General features: G+C 44.4%; 5 protein-coding genes across 7 annotated transcripts in view; 3 read left to right on the top strand and 2 right to left on the bottom strand.

Moving 5' to 3' along the window:
* Window positions 1-22,669, top strand: part of LOC128418415 (interferon-inducible GTPase 5-like) — a 175,179-nt gene that overhangs the window by 42,809 nt on the left and 109,701 nt on the right. The window lies entirely within an intron of this gene.
* The window catches only part of LOC128418423 (interferon-inducible GTPase 5-like), a 133,923-nt gene that overhangs the window by 77,574 nt on the left and 33,680 nt on the right, over window positions 1-22,669 (bottom strand). The window lies entirely within an intron of this gene.
* On the bottom strand, window positions 2,388-5,724 carry LOC128418429 (interferon-inducible GTPase 5-like). Its single transcript, XM_053398095.1, has 2 exons — window positions 5,645-5,724; window positions 2,388-3,839 (listed from the first exon to the last, which is right to left on the bottom strand). Exon 2 carries the CDS (start codon window positions 3,809-3,811, stop codon window positions 2,579-2,581), a length of 1,233 nt encoding a protein of 410 aa, XP_053254070.1. The 5' UTR covers window positions 3,812-3,839; window positions 5,645-5,724; the 3' UTR covers window positions 2,388-2,578.
* The window catches only part of LOC128418426 (interferon-inducible GTPase 5-like), a 219,045-nt gene continuing 209,256 nt past the window's right edge, over window positions 12,881-22,669 (top strand). Inside the window, exon 1 of the mRNA XM_053398094.1 lies at window positions 12,881-12,918. The gene's annotated coding sequence lies outside the window, so the exon portion shown is untranslated. The remainder of the gene's footprint in view (window positions 12,919-22,669) is intronic.
* LOC128418416 (interferon-inducible GTPase 5-like) lies at window positions 15,402-21,910 on the top strand. The gene is made up of 2 exons (XM_053398065.1): window positions 15,402-15,808; window positions 20,269-21,910. Exons 1-2 carry the CDS (start codon window positions 15,486-15,488, stop codon window positions 21,548-21,550), a joined length of 1,605 nt encoding a protein of 534 aa, XP_053254040.1. The 5' UTR covers window positions 15,402-15,485; the 3' UTR covers window positions 21,551-21,910.

The raw sequence follows: 22,669 nt of genomic DNA, 5'->3' as shown, positions 1-22,669 counted from the left end.
TTAATGCACAGATCCTTGGTCACACCTAGTGAGTTGGAATGTGTTTGTCAGGAGTGTGTGCAGGAGCCTGGCCCTGTGACTGGTAGGGCTTTTCAGGATTGGGGCCTTCCTGAGTTTGGCCTGGAAGGGCAAGGCGCTGCCACACAGGGGAGGCTTGAGAGAAGACTCGTAGCACCTGGTGGCAGGGGTCAGGAGGGCTATATAAGACCAGCAGTACCCTCTGGCTCTTTGCCACAGCAACACACTACTCACCTAGCTGTGCTTCAGTTTCCTGACTCCTGGTTTCCTGACCCCTGGACTGCTGATTCCTGCTTCCCATCCTCTACCCCTGTCCCGATGTACCGAGCCAGGACTCCAACTGCCTGTAACCCGGACCGTGACAGTCTTTCGCTATTTGTCAATAAAAACTATATTACTTTGTCTGTTTATTTGTGTTGGCAGCCAGTGGGGGAACATTTCAACCTCCAAGGCTTTAAGGCTGTAAGGCTTTACAGAAAAGTTGCATTCTGAGGAGGGCTAAACTCATTCCACAAATAAGAGCTGGTGTTGCTGACTCCCAGCTTGATGCATAGCCAATGCATAGCCATCTCTTAGTGTAGCTGCTAGTAGCTGTCAGTGTAGCCACCTCAGACAGCTGGAAAAACTTGGATTTTTATCTCAGCAGCTGGAAAAATCACACATGGACTATAACTATCTCAAAAACAATTGGCTAGTGCTTGGAATGAACAAGTTCAATGTGCACGGAATTACTTTGAAAAACATCTGAACTACATGTGAAAGTAGTTCCCATAATTGCTGGGCAAACTGAACATGAATTAAGTTGATGTTGGGGCAAAACGAAGAATGATTTCTAGCTCATCTTCAAGTTCATTGGCACTTTCTAAATGCTTAAGAGTATTTCTACAAAACAAATTTGCCAAGGATAATTTGGATGAACTTGAAATGAACTGAACATAAAGAGAACTGGTTTGTTTCATAAAGGGATGAACATGAATGGGAATTAGTTCCTTTACGGACATGTTGAACTTGAACTAGTTTCAAGCTCTGATATGGACAGAGACCTGATTTCAAGTCTTGTTTCTTCTTCTGATGTCGTCTCTGGTTTCTTTCTTTTCTCAAAAACCAAGAAACGAAATAAGGAAAATAAAAAGCACATATCCCTCAAAAACAAAACAAAAACAAAGAAAGAATAAGAAGCACCGATCTGGAGTTATTTGTGGCAGGAGGACACCCAAAACTCCCTCCAACTATGTTGAAGATGAACCAGTCTTTCTCTGTTTCATAGCATCCTAAAATACAAGGAAATTTGTGGGTATGTGTATGCTTACTTCCAGAGAAAAAACCCTCCCTAAAGGCTCAGGCTTCCCCTACCCACCCACCCAGCTGGTGAACCAAAGATTAATCATTACAGCAAGGAGGCTGAGAGAAAACAGGCTTGTGGTTCAGGTTAGGGCACCTAAATTTGGAGTGTTGCCTACAGCTTTCCCATGCCTGGATTAAAGGATTTTTTTTAAAAAAAAATTTAGAACAGTTGGGGAAATAATTGCAGTAGGGAGGATTCAGAAAAAAACCATTTCTTAAAATTTTAATATTTATTATTTCATTGAGATTAAGTAAATAAGGGAAAAGGAAAGAATAGCAATCAAAGGAGGCAGAGCATACATTAAAACATTTTTAAAAGCAGCAACAACAAAATAACCATAAAATATACTAAAGGCTACAAAACTATATAGTATATATAGCATGTCTCGCAGTATCCCACCCAAGACGATATCTGTGTTATATCTTTTTTATTTGACCTGCTTCTGATTTTGATATCTCCTCATTAAGATCAGTAACTTTTTGATCCAGGGCTGTAATTTTAAGATTCACCTTTGCTAAATTATCCTTCAGATATTAATTCTGCATCACAATTAAATTAAGCCTAACAGCAATAGAACTCTCTGAAGCCATTTCTCGTCTCTTCATTTCTCCATTCTTTATGTTTTGCTGCTGCAAATTTGCTGCATGTCGAAGGGGGAGAAGTAGAGGAGGCCAAGGTTTGATCTTTTTTTAATTTGCCTTGGATGACATCCATCACTTTAACAGGTAGGAGATAAGGAACCTCTTAACTGGTCAAAAATCAGGCAGGCAGGCTACTGATTAAGCATTGTTACAACAGGACTTCCATATGTCTGGGATTCATCCGTCGGAAGTAGCGTCCAGGCAGAATTTTCAAAAATTGGTAAAAAATGTCTGTGAAAACATATGGAAAAAAATGGCAACCCATGTCAGAAGTGTTGGGGTTTTTTTTTTTTTTTGGTGAATTTCCTTATAAAAATAGCTCAAAAACTTCAAAAAGCTCATCAACCTCCCCCCCCCCCCCGCGAAAAGCTCAAATACTTGTATTTTCACTTTTTGAAATATGGCAACCCTACAAGTGCTGAGCTGAAGAGTAATAAAGGGAGCATGCTAGGATGCCATGTTGCAAAACCAGAAGACGAACTTGTGAAGAAAGCAATGGGTTGATGCTGTGGTAGAAAGAGGAGATAATGATGTTGTACCTGGATGTCTCTTCCCAGGTAGATGTATTGGCTGTTTACTTGCGTCTCTTGGGCTCAGCAGCCTTTGCCAGAACTTTCTCTGCATCTTTCACAGCGTTTTCCAGGAAATTCTTCAGCAAGCAGAATGTGGTAGCAAAAGAACTGCCCCCACCATAGATAGACCCCAACACAGGTATGAAACCCACAACCAGCTCTACCGCTGTGATTGCTCCCCAAATTACTGACCTCTTCAAGACATCCATGACGAATTCTGCTGTGATCTTACCAGGGCTTGGGGTATGTTCAATAACAGATTTCAACTCCTCAACAGGTTTCCCCACACGATTTGCTAGCATATTAAGGGAATCTTCATCCAAGCCAAAAACTTTGCAGATATCCCTCATTGTCACAGCCACAATGGCAATGTCACAACCAAGGGAGAGGAATGGGAGAGGAATCAACCCAACAGAACAACTCACCATGGCATTTTTCCATATCAGGCTCTCCATAGCAGCCTTTTTCTTTTTAATGCTATCTTTTGTTAAAATCGGAAGACACATAGTTAAAACATCTCTCTTGATTTCATCCTGTTCCTGTTCAATGGTCTCTTGAAGCAGGGGGAAATCATACTTGCTCAAATCCCACCTCGATATCAGAAAGACCCTTGGAGAAGACTCACCTAATGCCTTCAAATTATCATAGCAATCTTTCTGTATAATGTCAAGTGTCTTCTTCTCACACAGCATCATCTCATGGGTGTCCTCCACATTGATGCGTTTTGACCGCCTGTAGTTTTCTATATCGATATCCACTTTGCTGCGCACATAGTAGAATTTCTTCTTATTTTTACGGATCTCAAGAGCCAAGTTGGCGTCATCCTCAGTGAAGCGCTCTGAGGCGATGATGATGAAAAAATCATACTTGCTGAAATTGACCTTCTTTAGGTATTCCTTTGCATTAAATTTAGTTGTTCCAATTCCTGGTAGATCCCAAATTTTGAAGTTGGGGAATGTGGGGTGTGTATATTCTTGTGGCACCATTGTTGTTTCTGTCACCCCCGTCTGAGCTGCACCCTTTTCATCATCTTCCATTCCTCGCAGGGCATTGACAAAAGATGATTTCCCAGCACCTGCTCTTCCTGTGATGGCAATTTCAAACGTCATGTTCTTTAATAAATTTGACTGCTGTTGAGCTTCAGCTAAAACAGCTTCAAATGGTTTTTTCTCCAAAGCAGACTTCATTTCAGCTAGGTCTTTTTTTAAGGTTTCTTTTGTTAAGGCACGATCCATGACAGGGATTCCTTGTGGCTCAGTTTATCTGTGAAAGAGAAGAAAACTACAATAGTTAAATGATAGCCTTCAACACACTTTTATGGCCATATTTACAATCCATGGTTTATGGGGGGGGGGGATCAATTTACATAGGACATATCTCTAAGACCAGTGGGTTGTTTGAGCAGCAGTTGGTAGTATTTCAATAAAGTGAAGAATTGTCCCTGTTGTCAATCTCTCAAAATCTATATGTGCATGCATTCACACATAACCCTTAAAACATGTTTATGTGGGATGTGGATCCTTTTTGAACTCAAATTATTCATTCCTCTAGAGATGTGTCTAAAGGAAGCATTTACACCCCACTAAAGATTCCTTTTTTTTGGCTAAAACTTTGGATAAAACACTTCATAAATAAATATGTCAATGCACTGTGCATATCCCTAGTATATTCTGGCCAAGTCTTGCCCTGCCACTTTTTGAAAAGTCACCAATAAAAAGAAGAATGTTTTTAAAAATGTCACCAAGGGGCAGGTGAAAAAAAGGAGCCAGAATGTGAAAATAAGTGATGCAGAAAGAGCCCAGAAATATTCTTAAAGTGCAGTACTGGGGGAAATATCCACATTGTGTTCTTGTCAACTAACCTTTACTCAGTGATGACTCAATGAAATTATTAACCATGCCTAAGATCCATTAATTTTAATAGGTCTACTCTGAGTAAATGTTAGTTGAAGACAACCCATAATCAGCAACATTATCTTGTCCTGAAAGCTATAGAAATATAATGAATAAATGAATGAAATACAGCTATAGGGAAAAAGAGCTATGAGAAAGTCACAGAATCATAGAACTGTAGAGTTGGAAGGGACCCTGAGGATCATCTAGTCCAACCCCCTGCAATGCAGGAACATGCAGCTGGTCCATACAGGGACCGAACCTGCAACTTGGTGTTATCAGCACCATGGTCTAACCAACTGAGCTGTCCAGGCTCATCAGGCAGCACATCCTGATTCCTATTCCTCTGTTCTGCACCCCGTTCCCTGCTCAGACAAAGAGGGTGGGGTCATGAACTGCACTACAATGCTGATAGGTAAAGTTAAAGCGACCCCTGACCATTAGGTCCAGTCGTGGCCGACTCTGGGGTTGCGGTGCTCATTTCGCTTTATTGGCCGAGGGAGCCGGCATACAGCTTCCGGGTCATGTGGCCAGCATGACTAAGCTGCTTCTGGCGAACCAGAGCAGTGCACGGAAACGCCGTTTACCTTCCCGCTGGAGTGGTACCTATTTATCTACTTGCACTTTGACGCGCTTTCGAACTGCTAGGTTGGCAGGAGCAGGGAACGAGCAACGGGAGCTCACCCCGTCACGGGGATTCAAACCGCCAACCTTCTGATCGGCAAGTCCTAGGCTCTGTGGTTTAACCCACAGTGCCACCCGCGTCCCTTGCGCCACCTGCATCCCTATCAGCAATGCTGACAGACGCCTTTTATTAAACTCGGGCTTGGGGGGGGGGAGGGAGACACCCTTATAGTAGCACCAGCTCTGCTTGCTCCCTGGTGATGCCATGTTATTTATTCCCTTTGCAGCGGATAAGAAGGGCAGCCTTCTCGAACATCATTGTTAATAATAATATTATTGTTAATAATATGGTATGATATGATATCACAATAGCTATAATGTAATGGTTAATAACAATAAAAATGTAAAAAATAACAATTAAAAGGTAAACAGCAACAGGAATTGTTTCTGCCACCCCCACCAAGCCAGGAGCTCAGAGTCTCCTTTAAAGCAAACAAGCTCAAAAAGAAACGGAAATCATTCTAGATCGAGGAGAAAAGTTCAACTCCTTACCTGCTGCCGGATCGATTTTTTTCAGCCAAGCTCAGTCGTCTTCTTGGAGGTTTTGCTTCGAGGTTTCTGGGGCTTCTCTCATTGTTTGCCTCTTTTATACCCTCTCTCCCTCCTGATCGTCACACCACTAAATGCAAAAAAGATTGCGAAGGTAACCAGCGAGGATGAGATAAGATCGCAAGAAACAGCCGAAGCCGCATTCCTGGCCAGAGTCCAAGCAGCCCGTTTGCCAGCGGGGATGCTGCCTTTTCTGGGAAGTCCCAAAGGATCACCTGTGGAAGCATCCCATGTGGGCAATCCTTCACCTCTGCTGTTGTTGCCTCTGTGCCAGTCTCAGCAGCACCTGAGTTGTCGGCACTTAAGCAGCGTGGCATTGATGAAAGAGGACTACCCAGAACCCGGCCTTCCAAAGGACCGTAGAAATTTCCTAGATTTTTTTTTTTTAAATCTACTTAATCAGGTGCAATCATTTCAGCTGGTGTGCTCTGAGCATGAGTAATGTTGGATAAAATCCTTAGGCTGGGGTGTAAATGGCAGGCTGGGGGAACAGAGCAGTGCTATGAGGAGAATTCGGCTGATCAGGGCAGGTGACTTCCATGGTTGCACAACCAGACCAGCATCTGCAGTACATCAGATGCGCACTGGGCACAGACTTATTAATATAAGAATGCAATGACAACAAGGTTCTGCCTCATATCTGAAGTGTGTCAAGCTCTTTCTTCCAACTCGCTCTCTTCATAGACCTCTCCTGTTATTTGCATTAAAAAGATTGGGGGGGGGGTTGGCAGTGAAAGGATTGCATTAGCATGTGCAGAGGTACTTTGTTCTGCTTAGGGAGCCCTTTCAGCACTAACTTGTCTACTGAGGGCCTCCTGCACATCATTGATCACGTGACCCATTTGCACTGCAGAAAATTCTGAGAATGGAAAAGCATTATAAGGGATGTTATATTGGTTCAAATGCTCAGACCTGTCAGGTTTCACTGTCAAGGTCCATGAGCTGGAAATGCCCATAAACTCACAGATAGGCTGTGCCTTGTTGTAGCTGAAGATCAGCAGTGATGACAGTGTATCACCGGTTTTGATCTTGAATTGACATACATACTTTTGATGGGAGACCCCAAACAGAGACTGAAAACCCCTATGCAGTTTAAAATCACCAAGGTAGTACTTTGAGCTTATCTCCAACAAAAGCCTAATAAACTGATACAGGCAAGTATTTGTTATTAAATGCTCTGCTGCTGATTATTTGCAACTGTTTATCCTGCATAACCTTGAAAAGGGAAAGTAACTGTGGGCTTTTATGATCTTGGAGCAGAAATTACATCCTGTTTCAAGTCGTCCTCTACCGCTCCCCTGCCCGGCACACAGCTCTGCTCAAACAGATGCTTTCTGAGAAAATGGGGTCTCTGCAGGTCGTCCTCCTTCTTGTAAATCATTAATTGGACTGTCCTGGGTCATGGCAGAGAGCAAAGGTGTTATGTACTGAGTTGAATAGGATCCAAACTTCGGCTGTTTGATTGGTCCTAGAACAATAGGCTCCAAAATGCAGCAGTCCTGGGACATCAACTACCGGATGGAAGAGAGTTACCGATGGCATACTTTTCCCAGACACTCAACGCAACTGAGCGGAACTACTCACAAATCGACAAGGAGGGTCTGGCAACCATGAAGGGAGTAAAAAAATTCCATGATTTCTTGTATGGACGGCGCTTTACCGTTGTGACTGACCACAAGCCGTTGCTTGGCTTGTTTGCCCCCGAAAAGCAGACCCCCCCAAGTGCTGTCTCCTCGTGTCCTCAGGTGGTCCTCAGGTGGTCAATTTTCCTTGCCAGCTACCAGTATGCACTGATGCACTGCCCTGGGAAGGCGATGGGCCATGCGGACGCCCTCAGCAGGCTACCACTACCGGAAACAGGCCCCTGCACAAGAGGTTATGAGCCTGGAGCTGCTTCCCAACTGCCCCATTCAGGCACAAGAAGTTGCACACCATTCCAAGAAAGATAGGGTCATCTCCCGGGTCCTGGACTGGGTGTGGAGGGGATGGCCCAGCAGCAGCCCCGGGCCAGAATTCGCCAGCTACACAACCCGCAAACATGAACTGTCGGCCCACAAGGGGTGCCTGCTATGGGGAAGTAGGGTCGTTGTTCCCCAGCCCCTCCGAAAAAGGGTCCTCACAGCCCTACACAAGACACACCCAGGGGTAGTGAGAATGAAGGCCCTTGCCAGGAGTTATGTGTGGTGGCCGGGGATCGACGGAGAGATAGAGGCCTGGGTCAAACACTGCCAGGCCTGCCAAGAATCCCGCCCAGATCCCCCAAGGGCCCCAGTCCAGTCCTGGGAGTCCGCCCGAGCACCATGGTCACGCCTGCATGTGGACTTCGCTGGCCCCTTTCAGGGGAAAACATTCTTCATAGTGGTGGACTCCTACACCAAATGGCTGGAAGTCGCACTTCCACGTCTGCAGCCATCCGGGTACTATGCAGGCTGTTTGCAACCCACGGGCTCCCTGACACTCTCATCTCAGACAACGGGACCGCATTTACGTCAGGAGAATTCCAAACCTTCACAGCGCAGAACGCCATCCGCCACATCCGTTCGGCACAATTCCACCCTGCCACCAATGGCCAAGCAGAACACATGGTGCAAACCACCAAGGACACCCTCTGCTGCATGACACAAGGGGATTGGGAGTACTGCCTTGCCACATTCCTTCTAGCATAGCACAGCACAGCACCCCCAGCTCAACGACTGGCCGGAGCCCCGCTGAACTACTAATGGGTCGGTGCCTTGCAATCAGATTGGACCGCCTTCACCCCGATAGAGCTCAGGATGAGGTAGTGGTGGGGGAAGGCAGGAACCCTCGGACCTTCGTGGCCCAGGACCCAGTGTACGCAAAGAATTTTGGGGCAGGCCCAGCATGGGTACCCGCCACAGTCACCAGGGTCACTGGCCCCGTGTCGTACGAGGTGCTAACGGATGGGGGGCAATGCTGGCACCGCCACTGCAACCAGATATGGCGATGATTCCCGGGAGAAAACCAGGAGGAGGACAGGTCAGAGGAGTCCCAAGGGAACAGTGGGGCAGTGAGGCCCATAGAACAGGAGGGGCCAGCAGGAGAGGCAGAATCAGTAAATACAGAGAGGACACGCGAGGCTGAAAGGACACCGGAACCAGAACCACGACTTAGCAAGCTGGCTGCACCAGACCAAATGGCCCCATCACAGCCAGCATCCTTGGAACACGAGCCAGAACCTGAACCCCGGACCAAGGAACACCCAGGCCGCAACGCTCACGTTGGCCGCCGTCATACCTTGAGGACTATGAATGCGACCTCCCGGGCAGGACTGGAACTTAGAGGGGAGGGGTGTTATGTACTGAGTTGAATAGGATCCAAACTGCGGCAGTCTGATTGGTCTTAGAACAATAGGCTCCAAAATGCAGCAGTCTGATTGATCCTAGAACAATAGGATTCAGAATGCAGCAGTCTGATTGGTCCTAGAACAATGCAGCAGTATGATTGGTTGGCTAGTGCCACCCAATCCAGCTCCAGATAGAAGTGAATCCACAACCTGATTGGCCTACAAGAGAATTCCGGAATTAGCCAATCACGTGCAGCCCATTGTGTAAATAATGTATATAAAGCAGATACTTTGAGGGGACTTCCATTCCCTCCTCACCACTATGAGCTGAATAAAGAGCATGAAATCCACTCTCAACTCTGAGTATCTTTCAAAAAGCTAGCAGTGTGAGGCTCACACTTCATCAAAACTCAGGAGAAATGTGATGATATGATACAAAAATTATTACTTTTGACTGTTGGGAAAAACTTCCTTTGCATGCTTCTTATCTGCTTTCAGGTTGGAGAGATTTCTGCTTCCTTTTGCTCTTCGTCATGACCCAGCACAGTCCAAGAAATTGTTTACAAAAAGGAGCAACTATAACAACCCCATTTGGATATAGTTTTCTCAGAAATCAGCTGTTTGAGCAGAACTGAGTTGCTGGCCAGGCATGGGGAGAGGAAAACTTGTAAACAGAATACAATTTCTGCTCCAAGATCTTTACCCATCTACCATGGCCACATTCTCACCCTCTCCCCACATGGCATTTTAGTAGGCCTCATCTAAAACCATGTATCAGTATGAGACCACCCCATCCTCTCTGATCTTACACAGTTACACCACTGCTTGTACGTGTGGCAAACAGATAATGACAACAAGGCAATGAGCCTCCATTGGTCTGTCATCTGAAGGAAATGCACTGTGCTAAAGTTCTCCTGAGCTCTCTACCAAGTAGCAATGAGGCAAACATGGAATTGGAACCTGGACCTAGGGCACAGACTCACTTGACATTGCGGTGAGCCTCAGGCCTGGAAAGGGTGGAGGCTATAGAAAATCATAGGTAGTCAGAGACTCTGTCAGCAGCAGTAAGTAAAAGCTCATGTGACACGAGGTAGAAGTGTGCATGCCTGTCTTTGTGGCAAAAAGTATACAATCAAATAAGAGATGATGCAAGCTGCAGAACACCACTATATAAGGGAATAAGTGTAATTGGTCGGGAAAGGTTATGGTAAGGGGAGAGGCGTATAACAGAGGGGGCTTGCCAAGGCTTAGGTCCAGCCTTTGGGTGCAATCCCCCTGGACCATGCTTCTGTACAGAGCCAATAAACGAACTTCTTCTTCACCAAACGCCTCATGTGTGTGACTCTTTGGAGGAACTTAAGTGAGAGCTCAGATTCTCCTGCAACAACACGAGTTCAGCCATGATGCATCCCTACTTGGCCTCTGCTCAATTAGTCCTTAGGCAACACAAGCCACCTATTCTCACCTTCTTAGCTAGCAGCTGCCAAGTCTTAGAAAAGGGAATTCTGTAACCTAGCAGACTGCAGCTGGGAAGGCTAGGGGCTGAGGGGGCTTCACCCCCCCATGAAATATTTGAGGGGATCGGGGGCCCCAAAGTTTTTTTATTGGTTTTACATAAATTAATACATTATAACCTTAACCATTTCAAAACATAAAGATAAAAAGATTCCATTGAACCTTCAGATCCTCTTCCCTCCCTTCATGGGTATTTCCAAAGAAAATATTTTCTTTTTCTTTTTCTGCAACTTTAACCATAACCATCTGTTATATAATCATAGTCTCCAAAGTTCATTTCACATTACAATGTCATTGTATCCCTGCCATTGATTTTAACTGTTTGCAGTGGTCTTTTAAGTATATTATTCCAGTCTTTTAGAAATACTTGATCTTCCTCATTTCTGATCTTTCCTGTCAGTCTCGCCTTCTCTGCATATTCCATTAACTTGGTCTGCCATTCTCAGACCCCCCCCCTTCGACCAAGTTAATGGGCATTGCCATTCAAATGGTGTGTGTGTACCGTGTCATGTGATCAATTATGTAGGGTAGAGCTAACCTGGGCTCGCCAAATTGGCACCCCTGCCTAGAATGCTATATAGGCAATAGGGCGAGGCAGCAGTAGGCTTTCCATTATGTCAAGAATGCAACAGCAGCAATGGGTTGAACAGCAGGGTCTGTAGAAAATAGAAGAATTAGGAGTCTGGAAAATGGCATTTCCCAGGGGTCCTGGCAGTTGAGGCCAGGTGAAAACTCTAGGTGTAAAGGAAGTTGCAAAGTGTGAAAGTGTATGCATATATGTGTATTTTGTGAAATTCTGGGCTCTGATATGCTTTATGGCAACCCTTTCATATGTGGGTGCAGTGACCACAGTGGATTGGATCAAGGCAAATATTTGTTTTTAAGAAAATCTGAACAGAGCAGAAGTGCCTCATTCCATGGGGTGGAGCCACACAGTTCATTTACCGGTCGGTGTGTCCCTGCATCTTACCAGGAAGGAGGGGTGGTGCAACGTGGTGGGGAGTCCAGCATGGTACAGACCCACCAGCCAATCAAATTTAATGCTCCTACCAGAGCATGAATGCAACACTATCCTCTCTGCTGCCTTGCCCCTCTCCCTCCCGGTAAGCAGCAGCAACAGATGTGCTGGTAAACTAGCATTTTGGCTCAGCCCCACTGAGTGGAAGGAAGCTTCCACACCACAGTTTTTTGAGGACTTCTTGCTGCTCATACATGGAAGTTTTTGAGTGTCTACATGACAATGTCCTCATCAAAATGCCACCCAATGTTATTTCCCCATTTAATCTGGATTTATGGTTTCCATGTAACCACCAAGAAGTAAACAACAACAATCAAACAAACCAAACTAAACACCCAGGGAAATGGAAAATCTGGATTAAAAGGAGAGCAGAATGTGAAATGGCATTTTGATTATGATGTCCTATAGACACTGAGAAAAACACATATGCAAGAGCAGCAGTGAGTGCAAATGGAAGTTCCAGGTAGTTGTTGTTTAGTCATTTAGTCGTGTCCGACTCTTCGTGATCCCATGGACCAGAGCACGCCAGGTAGAAGAGCCCACAATGTCAAGATTTAAACTTTTTTGTCGGGGGGGGGGGGAGATATTCATATTTCAGTTGAATGTCAATCATCACTGAATTTCCCAGCTGGATGGACCACTAGTATTGTCAAAGTCTTTCTGAGCTCTCCCTTTTTCTTTCTAGGATGTCATCATATAAAAAGAAATATGTAGCATATATGTAGTAAGGGAATAAGTGTAATTGGTCGGGAAAGGTTATGGTAAGGGGAGAGGGGTATAACAGAGGGGGCTTGCCAAGGCTTAGGTCCAGCCTTTGGGTGCAATCCCCCTGGACCATGCTTCTGTACAGAGCCAATAAACGAACTTCTTTTTCACCAAACGCATCATGTGTGTGACTCTTTGGAGGAACTTAAGTGAGAGCTCAGGTTCTCCTGCAACAACACGAGTTCAGCCATGATGCATCCCTACTTGGCCTCTGTTCAATTAGTCCTTAGGCAACACAAGCCACCTATTCTCACCTTCTTAGCTAGAAGCTGCCAAGCCTTAGAAAAGGGAATTCTGTAACCTAGCAGACTGCAGCTGGGAATTTTGATGTCAAAATTCAAAACAGGAGGGAGGGAGGGGGTCCAGGCAGCGAGCAACCACAGCCTCTTCTGCACCTGTTCGTTATGCTCAATGCCTAGCTGAGGGCAGACCGCAAATTTCCTGTTGCTAGCACCAACTCACAAGAACGAAAGCATCAGTCTGTTGAGATCTTCTAGCTCTTCTGCCACAGAGTCCAGAGAGGACAGGAGAGCGCGTGAGCAGCTGAAGTGAGAAGACAAACTACCCTATCCTCCTATCCTCAAGCAACTGTTTGTCAAGGATCTCAAGGAGCAAGTAAGTCTTAACAGAGGTCCTTCAAAGTCCTTCCCTCCCAGCCTGCTTTCCCCTTCCTCAGCTGGCAGGCTTGTGATCCCAATGATGTTTGATCTCCTGCTGCTCTTGAGCTTCTCCCCTAAGGTTAACAGCAGCATTGGGGGGAGAGGGATTATCATCAGAATCATGGGGTGGAGAGGGAAAGTTTCAAACTGTCCTCTGCCAGCAAACCCTTTCTGTCCTGTTGAGTTGACTGGGGAGTATCTGAGAGTGTTTAAAAGGAGGCTAGACAGCAAGAGGTTAACAGTTATCTGAAGCCGCCCACACCGTCCATCCCCCTTTGCCCATGAAACTAGACAAACTATCTGGTACCTTCCTTTCTCCCCCCTCCAACATGGCTGATCAGTGGAAAGGTACATTGTGAGCCTCATAAGACTAGGCAGCTGGACAAAAGCAGTCTGAGGGGTGCAAATGGCATGCTTCTGAAGCAAAGTTAGAAACCTTCCTCTCTCTCTGCCAAGTAGTGGCAAGAGCCTGTGGGGTTCCTGGCATGCACCAGGGTCTGTGGTCCTTTGGAGAACTGAGACACGGCAGGGGTGTCTTTTGCCACCACTTATGGGATGCTGTCGAGCTTCCTGAATAATCTAGCTGAGGATGCTGAAAGGGTTCGAAAGAAAGCCCTAGGACTGGAAGAGTGTGAGGCAGAGCATCTCAGGGCCAAGTAGGACTGGCACAAGACATGGTGCAACCCAAGGTGGGGTAACAGGAGCTGCTGCTGCTGCTGCTATGGCAAGTCTTCCCACGTTGGCACCCCTTTGCTTACCCATTTTGGCTGGTTCTAGAGACAATGGAGCAGACTCTATAGCAGATTTGCCTTACTGCAATACAACACAATCAAGCTTTTTAAAAAAGCAACAATTTTTGTAAAGTCATTGTCACAAACTCTCAGATTTTTCCACCTACAGCTGGTTCACTGCTTTGGACAGAAATGGCCGCACCAAACTAGTCTCTTGACTGCTGGGGAAGGCTTCCTGTGCGTGCTTAGCTTCTGCTAGTCTGGCTGGAGAGATTTCTGTTCAGCTCAGGTTTCTCTTTCTCAGAAATCAGCCATTTGAGCAGAGCTGTGTGCTGGCGAGCAGCCAGGAATTATCAGCAACAGAACATTTGGTCCGAAATACATTGCTGCACCAGGCTCTTGTTTGTGGATCATAATATATTGGCTAAATGCAGGCATCCCCAACCTGCGGCCCTCCAGATATTTTGGCCTACAACTCCCATGATCCCTAGTTAACAGGAATAGTGATCGGGGATGATCGGAATTGTAGTCCAAAACATCTGGAGGGCCGAAGGTTGGGGATACCTGGCTTAATACATCTCCCTCCTCATCCCCATGAAGTTCCACACATAGCCCCTTCCCCAGACTTGGATCTTGGCTTCTGAAAGGTCCCAGTCAGAACCACATCACATTTCAAGTTGCATTGTCGCATTGTTGTTGTTGTTGTTCAGACCCATGTAAATGTCAGAACAGAAGAGTTCTGCTGGATCAGGCAATGGCCCACCAAGGCCAGGCTCATATTCTCAGAACTCAACTCAGTTCACTGTGAAACCACTCTGCCTCGCTTCCTTGTTGGCTATTATTCATAGTTCGGAAGGCAGATGAAAGTGAAGCCTGCTTTCACTGTCACTGTAAAAAAAATATTTCAAAGTGTGGCATGTACCAGATAAGTTTTTCTAGATGCAAGAGAAAGCAATCCTCTCAAACAGCTGTCCAACTTGTCACTGTAAGGGAGTTGCTGTTTTTCCAAAGAGCTACTGGCTGCCAATGGTAAGCAATTTTAATTTGCTGATAGTAAAAATATTTCTATGCTGCCTTTCAGCTCTAAAAGGAGCCACCCTAATTAATTCTGACTTTTTCTTTCTTTGCTCACTTTCCCATATTTCAACCATTTCTACTATGTGAACGGTTGCTTGAAAGGACAACAATCAAATATACAGTGAGTGGAACCTTAGTTCTTGAACTTAATCTGTTCTGGGTTTCTGTTCGACTCCTGAAACTATTCAAAAACCAAAGTACAGCTTCTGATTGGCTGCAGGAGCTTCCTACACACTCGAGCAGAAGCCACGTCAGACGTTCGGCTTCTGAAAAACGTTCGCAAGCCGGAACACTTACTTCCAGGTTTGCAGAGTTCAGGTGCCGATTTGTTTGACAACTAAGCCGTTCCGGAACCAAGGCACCCCCGTATATCAGAGTTTCTCCAGGAGAAACCCTCACCAGGACAGGAAGTCCAATTTATGCAGTTTGAAAGCTTCTCATCAAAGCATTGCAGCCATTTCAGGGGGTTTAGGCAGGAAATCTGAGAGGCAGATGAAGCTGTGCAGGAATTTCAAGACCATTTGTTAAAGCTGTTTACTTAAGACGTCGTAATGACTATAAAGTTGCCTGCACCCGAATTTCTGTTTAGTAAGAGATTCCTGGGGTTCCAGTGCTTACCCAGAATATGGTTTCCTTGGAATGTCAATGGAGTTAAACATTAATGTGAGTAGTTTGAACTGGGCAACCGATGCAGCTGTTTTAAAAGAGGACTTAGATGCAGAAGGCATTAACTGCTGCAATATTTCTGTTCTTATTTAGGTGTGATAAATCTCACAGAAGAGCAGCCATGGGTTGTAAGAGCAGCAAACAAGGCACATTAGCTCATATGAATCAGCCATCTGGCAAACGTACCCTTGATATCGCCATCATAGGGGACTCAGGTGTCGGCAAATCATCCCTGGTCAATGCCCTGACGATTTCCCCCTCCTGCATGTACAATTTCCCCCTCCGGCAGAGGACTCTGCAAGATGAATGTAGTGATCTCCAGAGGCGTGCCTTACTACCACCCCAGGACCCAGGAAGGAAGATGCACAATAAGTATGTTGGTTTCAGCTGAAGCCAAACTTTATTCAATTACATATCTTCAACTCAATATGAAAGCAAACATGTTTAATGTTTCTTTATTCTGTGATATTGTGGCTGTACAAGGATGTAGAGACCATACCTGCCCTCACTTTCCTCTTAATAGCAGTATTGTGGGGAGAGGGATTATCATCAGAATCATAGGATGGGAAGGGAAAGTTTCAAACTCTCCTTTGCCTGCAAATCCCTTCTGGGCTGTTGAGCTGACTGGGGAAGTACTGAGAGTGCAGAAAAAGAGCCTGGACAGCAGAAGTTAACAGTTAACTGAAGGTCCCCTTCCTGATTGCTGAGGAAACAAAAAAGTGAACAATAACTGGTTGTTATCCACATTAACTGCTCCACTCTCATTACCCCAATGCATGCACACACAGTGTGTGACTCTGTATGGGCAGAGACTTCAGGGGTGCCAACACTTTGCTTGGATGAGGGTCACTGGAAACTATTGTCTTTTTTTGATATATGGTGCTGTGTTTGTGCGTTGAGTGTGCACACTCACATACCACCTTAGCACAAGTTGGAAGGGCTCACAGCATTACCACTCCAACAGATGTTAATTCCCTAAAAGGTTTCTTGCAGGGGAAGAGTTGCAGCACGGAGAGTGGGTCTGAGTAGCACTGAGTCAAAAACGAAAGAGGAATGTAAATTGGTAAAATTGATGGTAATTGCAGCCAGACAGGTTATAGCGAGTTATTGGAAAAATACAGAAGAAACAGGGGTGAACTAATGGAGGAAAAAACTGAATAATATTATAATTTTAGAATATCTAACTGTGAAGATACACAGAATGAAAGGGTTTAAGGTCAGTGAGAAAGAGGAGGATTGGTTTGAGAAGATATTGAATTATTTGGGTCGGTTTGAACAATTTGGAGCAATTAAAATGCTAAAAGTTAAATAAACCTTGTGGAGGGAGGAGTGTTAATGTAGAATTGTACATATGGTTGATTTGAATATGTTATTATTGATTATGTATACCCAATGTATCAGACGCCTGGGGGGTTTCACTGTTTGTGTTTTGGTTGTTGATAAAAAATATTTTTTTAAAAAACAACAACTGCCAGGACCTCTGGGAAACGCCATTTCCCAGGCTCCTAATTCTTGTATCTCCCAGGGACCCTGATGCTCAACCCATTTCTCCTGGATTATCCTAGAGGTTGCAACAAAGGGTGGTTGCTGAAAGATTCTTTCCCAATCTTCATCTAAAATCTGTTCCTGAATGTCTTACTTCCAATATTCTTTCAAACTTTCCTTTGGTGATTCCCCCTTGTCTAATAACACCTTAAACAATTTTGAAACTATTTTGTCCCTATCTGTCCTATAATAATAATTTATAATAATAATAATAATTTATTATTAATACCCCGCCCATCTGGCTGGGCCTCCCCAGCCACTCTGGGCGGCTTCCATAGAAACCAAAAATACAGTAAAATATCACACTTTAAAAACTTCCCTGAACAGGGCTGCCTTAAGATGTCTTCTGAATGTCAGGTAGTTGTTTATCGCTTTGCCATCTGCTGGAAGGGCGTTCCACAGGGCGGGCGCCACTACCGAGAAGGCCCTCTGCCTGGTTCCCTGTAGCTTTGCTTCTCGAAATGAGGAAACCACCAGAAGGCCCTCGGCGCTGGACCTCAGCGTCCGGGCAGAATGATGGGGGTGGAGACGCTCCTTCAGGTATACTGGACCGAGGCCGTTTAGGGCTTTAAAGGTCAGCACCAACACTTTGAATTGTGCTCGGAAACGTACTGGGAGCCAATGTAGGTCTTTCAAGACCGGTGTTATATGGTCTCGGCGGCCGCCCCCAGTCACCAGTCTAGCTGCCGCATTCTGGATTAGTTGTAGTTTCCCAGTCACCTTCAAATGTAGCCCCACGTAGAGCGCATTGCAGTAGTCCAAGCGGGAGATAACCAGAGCATGCACCACTCTGGCGAGACAGTCCGCAGGCAGATAGGGTCTCAGCCTACGTACCAGATGGAGCTGGTAAACAGCCGCCCTGGACACAGATTTGACCTGTGACTCCATGGACAGCTGTGAGTCCAAAATGACTCCCAGGCTGCACACCTGGTCCTTCAGGGGCACAGTTACCCCATTCAGGATCAGGGAATCCTCCACACCTGCCCGCCTCCTGTCCCCCAAAAACAGTACTTCTGTCTTGTCAGGATTCAACCTCAATCTGTTAGCCGCCATCCATCCTCCAACCGCCTCCAGACACTTTACACTAATTCTTCGAAGGGTGTAATAATTCTTTTACCACATTTTTTAACTTCTTCTTCCTTTAGCAGAGAGGAAATTTGTCTTTTCTGTAGTCAATTAATTTTATTCCAAATACCACTTTCCAAATACCACCGTACCTTCTATTCCCCAACTATTCTCCATCTCCTCAATTGAGATCTCCTTTAATTTATCCCCTACCTCCTTTGGGATGAGCTCCCTTAACAGGGCTATTTTATCAAAATACCACATTTTGGTAAGGGGGGAGAGGCCACTTCTCCACTTCTCCCATACCCAGGTGGACCCCGTAAATGTTGATATTTTATCTGCTTCCCTTTTCCTCCTATCGAATATTCTTATTTTTCCTCCTACTACTTCCAAATTCTCCCACTCAATACACCCCAAATCTTCCACCTGTTCTCCCTCCAACCAAATCATAAGATGTCTCAGTTGGTAGGCTTCGTAATATAAAACCAAGTTGGGAATCCCCCATCCTCCATCTTGGATCCTATGATACCTATATCTACCTGCCGCCCTTGGTTTCTTGGATGCAAAAACAAACCTATCGATTTTCCCTTGCCACCCTTTCAATATCCATTCCGGTATGTGCCAGGGTAATACATAAAAAGATACATTAATGTGGGTAACAAAACATTTTAACTAATGCAATTCTTATACTAATTGATTCCTTCCTTTTCTCCCATATTTTCAACTTCGACTGAATACTGCTCCAAGTTTTTTTATAATTATATTCAAATATTTTCTTCAAATTTTTAGTTATCCTTACCCCTAAATATTTTACTATCTTATTTGCTATAGGAATACCCAGTAATTTAGAGGCTTCTAGTTGAATTTTAAGTTTCACATTTAAACACATCATTGATGATGTATTAAAATTAACTTTTAACTCTGATACTTGCAAAATTCTTTTTAATGGCACCACTGTGGTCCCCAGGTCCCTAACCTTCACCATCACGTCATCCGCATACATTGTCAATAACTCCCCCTCTGCCCTTCCTTTCCCCGGGATTTCAAATCCTTTAATCTCATCATTCTTTTTGAATTTGATTGCTAATGGTTCCAATGCTAAAATAAAGAGCAGGGGAGAAAGTGGACATCCTTGCTTTGTACCAGTTAGCACTTGGGCGCCCCCCCCCCCCAAGCCGACCCATCAATTCCTCCCATTGCTTTGGACTCCGTATATATTGCCTCAACCACCTGTTGAAATTTCACTCCAAATTTATATTTTTGCAATATCTTTTTCAAATAATTCCAATCCACCAAATCAAATGCTTTATATATATCCAATGACATGAGAGTGAGAGGCAAATCTTCATTTTTCGCTAAATACACCATACCCATCACCTTCCTGACTGCCTCTACCAAATACAGTTGAGGCACTGCTGCAGAACTCTAGGTGTAATGGAAGTTGTAATGTGTGAAAGTGTCTGCATATATGTGTTTTTTGTGAAATTCCGGGGTCTGATATGCCTTATGGCAAACCCTTTCACGTGTGGGTGCAGTAACCACAGTGAATTGGATCAAGGGAAATATTTGTTTTTAAGAAAAATCTGAACAGAGCAGAGGTGCCTCATTCCGTGTGGTGGAGCCACACGGTTCATTTACCAATCGGTGTGTCCCTGCGTCTTACCAGGGAGGAGGGGTGGTGCAAAGTGGTGGGGAGTCCAGCATGGTGCAGACACACCAGCCAATCAAATTCAATGCTCCTACCAGAGCATGAATGGAAGCTTCCACACCACAGTTTATTGAGGACTTCTTGCTGCTCATATATGGAAGTTTTTGAGTGTCTACATGAGAATGTTCTCATCAAAATGCCACCCATTGTTATTTTCCCATTTAATCTGGATTTACAGTTTCCATGCAAACCCCAAGAAGAAAACATCAAACAAACAAAACAAAACACCCAGGGAAATGGAAAATCTGGATTAAAAGGGGGAACAGAATGTGAAATGGCATTTTGATGATGATGTTCTATAGACACTGAGAAAAGCATATATGCAAGAGCAGCAGTGAGCATAAATGGAAGTTGCATGTAGAAGAGCCCACAATGTCAAGATGTGAATGTGGTGGGGTTTTTTTGGGGGGGGGTATTCATATTTCACTTGAGTGTAAATCATCACTGATTTTCCCAGCTGGATGGACCACTAGTATTGCCAAAGTCTTTCTGAATTCTCCCTTTTTCTTTCTAGGATGCTGTCAAATAAAAAGAAATTCTTAGCATTCGTTGAGTTTATCAAGTCTCTTCAAAAAAATGTAGACATAAAATCAGACCCTGCTACATATTTCAATGAAGTAATCAAGATATATGAGAAGACTTTCAGTGATGGTGGAATGAAGGAAGCAGCTTCAAAAGTCAAAAAGGAGCTGGAGGAGTTGGAAAACACTGAGCTTCACATTGCTATCACTGGAGAGGTGGGCTCTGGGAAATCAACCCTCATCAATGCTCTCCAAGGCCTGAAGGCAGAAGATGATGGTGCTGCCCCTGTAGGAGTAACAGAAACCACACTGAATCCAAATGCTTATTCGCATCCCAAGTATCCCAAAGTGAAATTTTGGGACTTGCCAGGAATTGGATCCCCAGGTTTTTCATCAGAGAGTTACCTTAAGAAGGTGGATTTCCCCAGATATGACTTCTTTATCATAGTAGGTTCCACAAGGTTCCAAAATTGCCACATTGAACTTGCTCAGGAGATCCAACGGATGAATAAGTTGTTTTATTTTGTACGCTCCAAAATGGATCTAGATATGTCCAGCATGAAAAGGAATTATCCTAAAACCTTCAGTGAAGATCAAGCCATTAAAACGATCAGAGATGAGTGCAAAAAGAACTTGCTAAACTTCAAGGACTCCAGTCACCAGAGCTTTCTGATCTCTTCCTGGGACCTTGCCAAGTATGACTTCCCCCACCTGGTGGAGACCTTGGAGAAAGATCTGCCCAGCCTGAAGAGAATTGCATTCCTGTTCAGCCTCCCCAACTTTTCCTCTGAGGTCATAGAAAAGAAGAAATCTGCGCTGAAGAGTCACATATGGAAAATATCCCTAGTGTCTGCTTGCATCAATGCTATTCCCCTTCCAGGCCTTCCTCTGGCTTGTGATGCTGCCCTCTTGCTTGGGTCCATGGTTGCCTTCTACAAGATGTTTGAGCTGGATGATGGCTCCTTAGCTAGGGTGGCCAGATTGGCCAGGAAGCCTGTTGAAGAACTGAAGGCCGTGATTAAGTCTCCTCAGGGGAAAGAAATCACCCTGGATCTTGTCAAGAAGACAATAATCCATACTTTACAATGTTTCCTCCCAGTTTCACCAGTTAGTAGCTTGGCAAGTGCAGGGGTGTCTTTTGCCACCACTTATTGTATGCTATGGAGCTTCCTGGATAATCTGTCTGAGGATGCTGAAAGAGTGAAGAAAGTCCTAGGACTGGAAGAGTGTGAGGCAGAGCACCTCAGGGCCAAGCAGAACTGGCACAAGACATGATGCAGCCCAAGGGGGAGAAAGTAGGAGTTGCTGCTGCTGCTGCTGCTGCTGTGGCAAACATTCCCACTTTGGCACCCCTTTTCATACCCATTTTGGCTGGTTCTAGAGACCATGAAGCAGACCCTATAGCTGATTTATCTTACCGCATTATGACACAATCAAGCTTTTAAAAATAGGGATAAAAGGCATCTTTCAATTTTTGTAAAGTCTTTTGGAGACAAACGTGCCAGACAGGCACACCACTGCTCCCCATTTCCTGTATGGAACCCAATACTCTTATGAATTGAATTGGCCGGGTTTAATCAATGCACCCTTAGAGATTCATTAAACATGTCGTGTCCACAGTGAATGCTATTTTTAACTGATATTTTTAAAATATGCTCAGATGTAAACTAGACACTTTGTCATATTGATGTAACATGCTATCGAATCCTCTCCATGTAACCTTTACCAAGATAGGCCTTTAAGAAAGAGATGTGTTTAATTTTGATGTAGTTTTATTAGATATTGCTAAAATTATTTTGTTAGATGATAGTAGGCAATAATGAAAATTACTGTAGAAGTTGAAGTGTAGGTATTTTGGGCATATAGTTTTTTCCTTTCATGAAGTTTTCTGTGAACTGCATTGAGACCTCTGGGTATAGGGTGGTATATAAATTCAATTTATAATAATAATAATAATAATAATAATAATGATGATGATGATGATGATGTTGCAGATTTTAATTGAGAAAGCTTAGGGGGGAAAGACCTCCTTCAAAGGAGAATTTTGAAATAAATACCCCTTCCTTGGAGCATCTTTCTCTCATTTGGCCCACGTAATATTTTGCTTCCTGTCCAATTCTAGCCTTGCTGATTCAGGCAATTCGGATTTAGTTAAGGTTTAGTCAAGGTTTCTCAGCCTTAACAATATTTCAGATTTGTAATGCTAACGTATTATATGATTTTATGTTATCAACCTCATTTATCTTATTTTCTGTAGTGCTCAATAAAGTTCCTCCACGTAAAGGAAAGGTATATGCTATGTGCCTGAAGACTCATCTTTGAATACTGAATTTTCTGTGCTGATATGATGGGGGGCTAATTTCGTTGTAAAGGGAACTTGTAGCCTTATGAGGC

The sequence above is a fragment of the Podarcis raffonei genome, chromosome 8, assembly GCF_027172205.1.
Source record: "Podarcis raffonei isolate rPodRaf1 chromosome 8, rPodRaf1.pri, whole genome shotgun sequence".
Taxonomy (NCBI): Eukaryota; Metazoa; Chordata; class Lepidosauria; order Squamata; family Lacertidae; genus Podarcis; species Podarcis raffonei.
The sequence above is the reverse complement of the archived record's forward strand: the minus strand, read 5'-3'. Positions and strand labels throughout refer to the sequence as shown.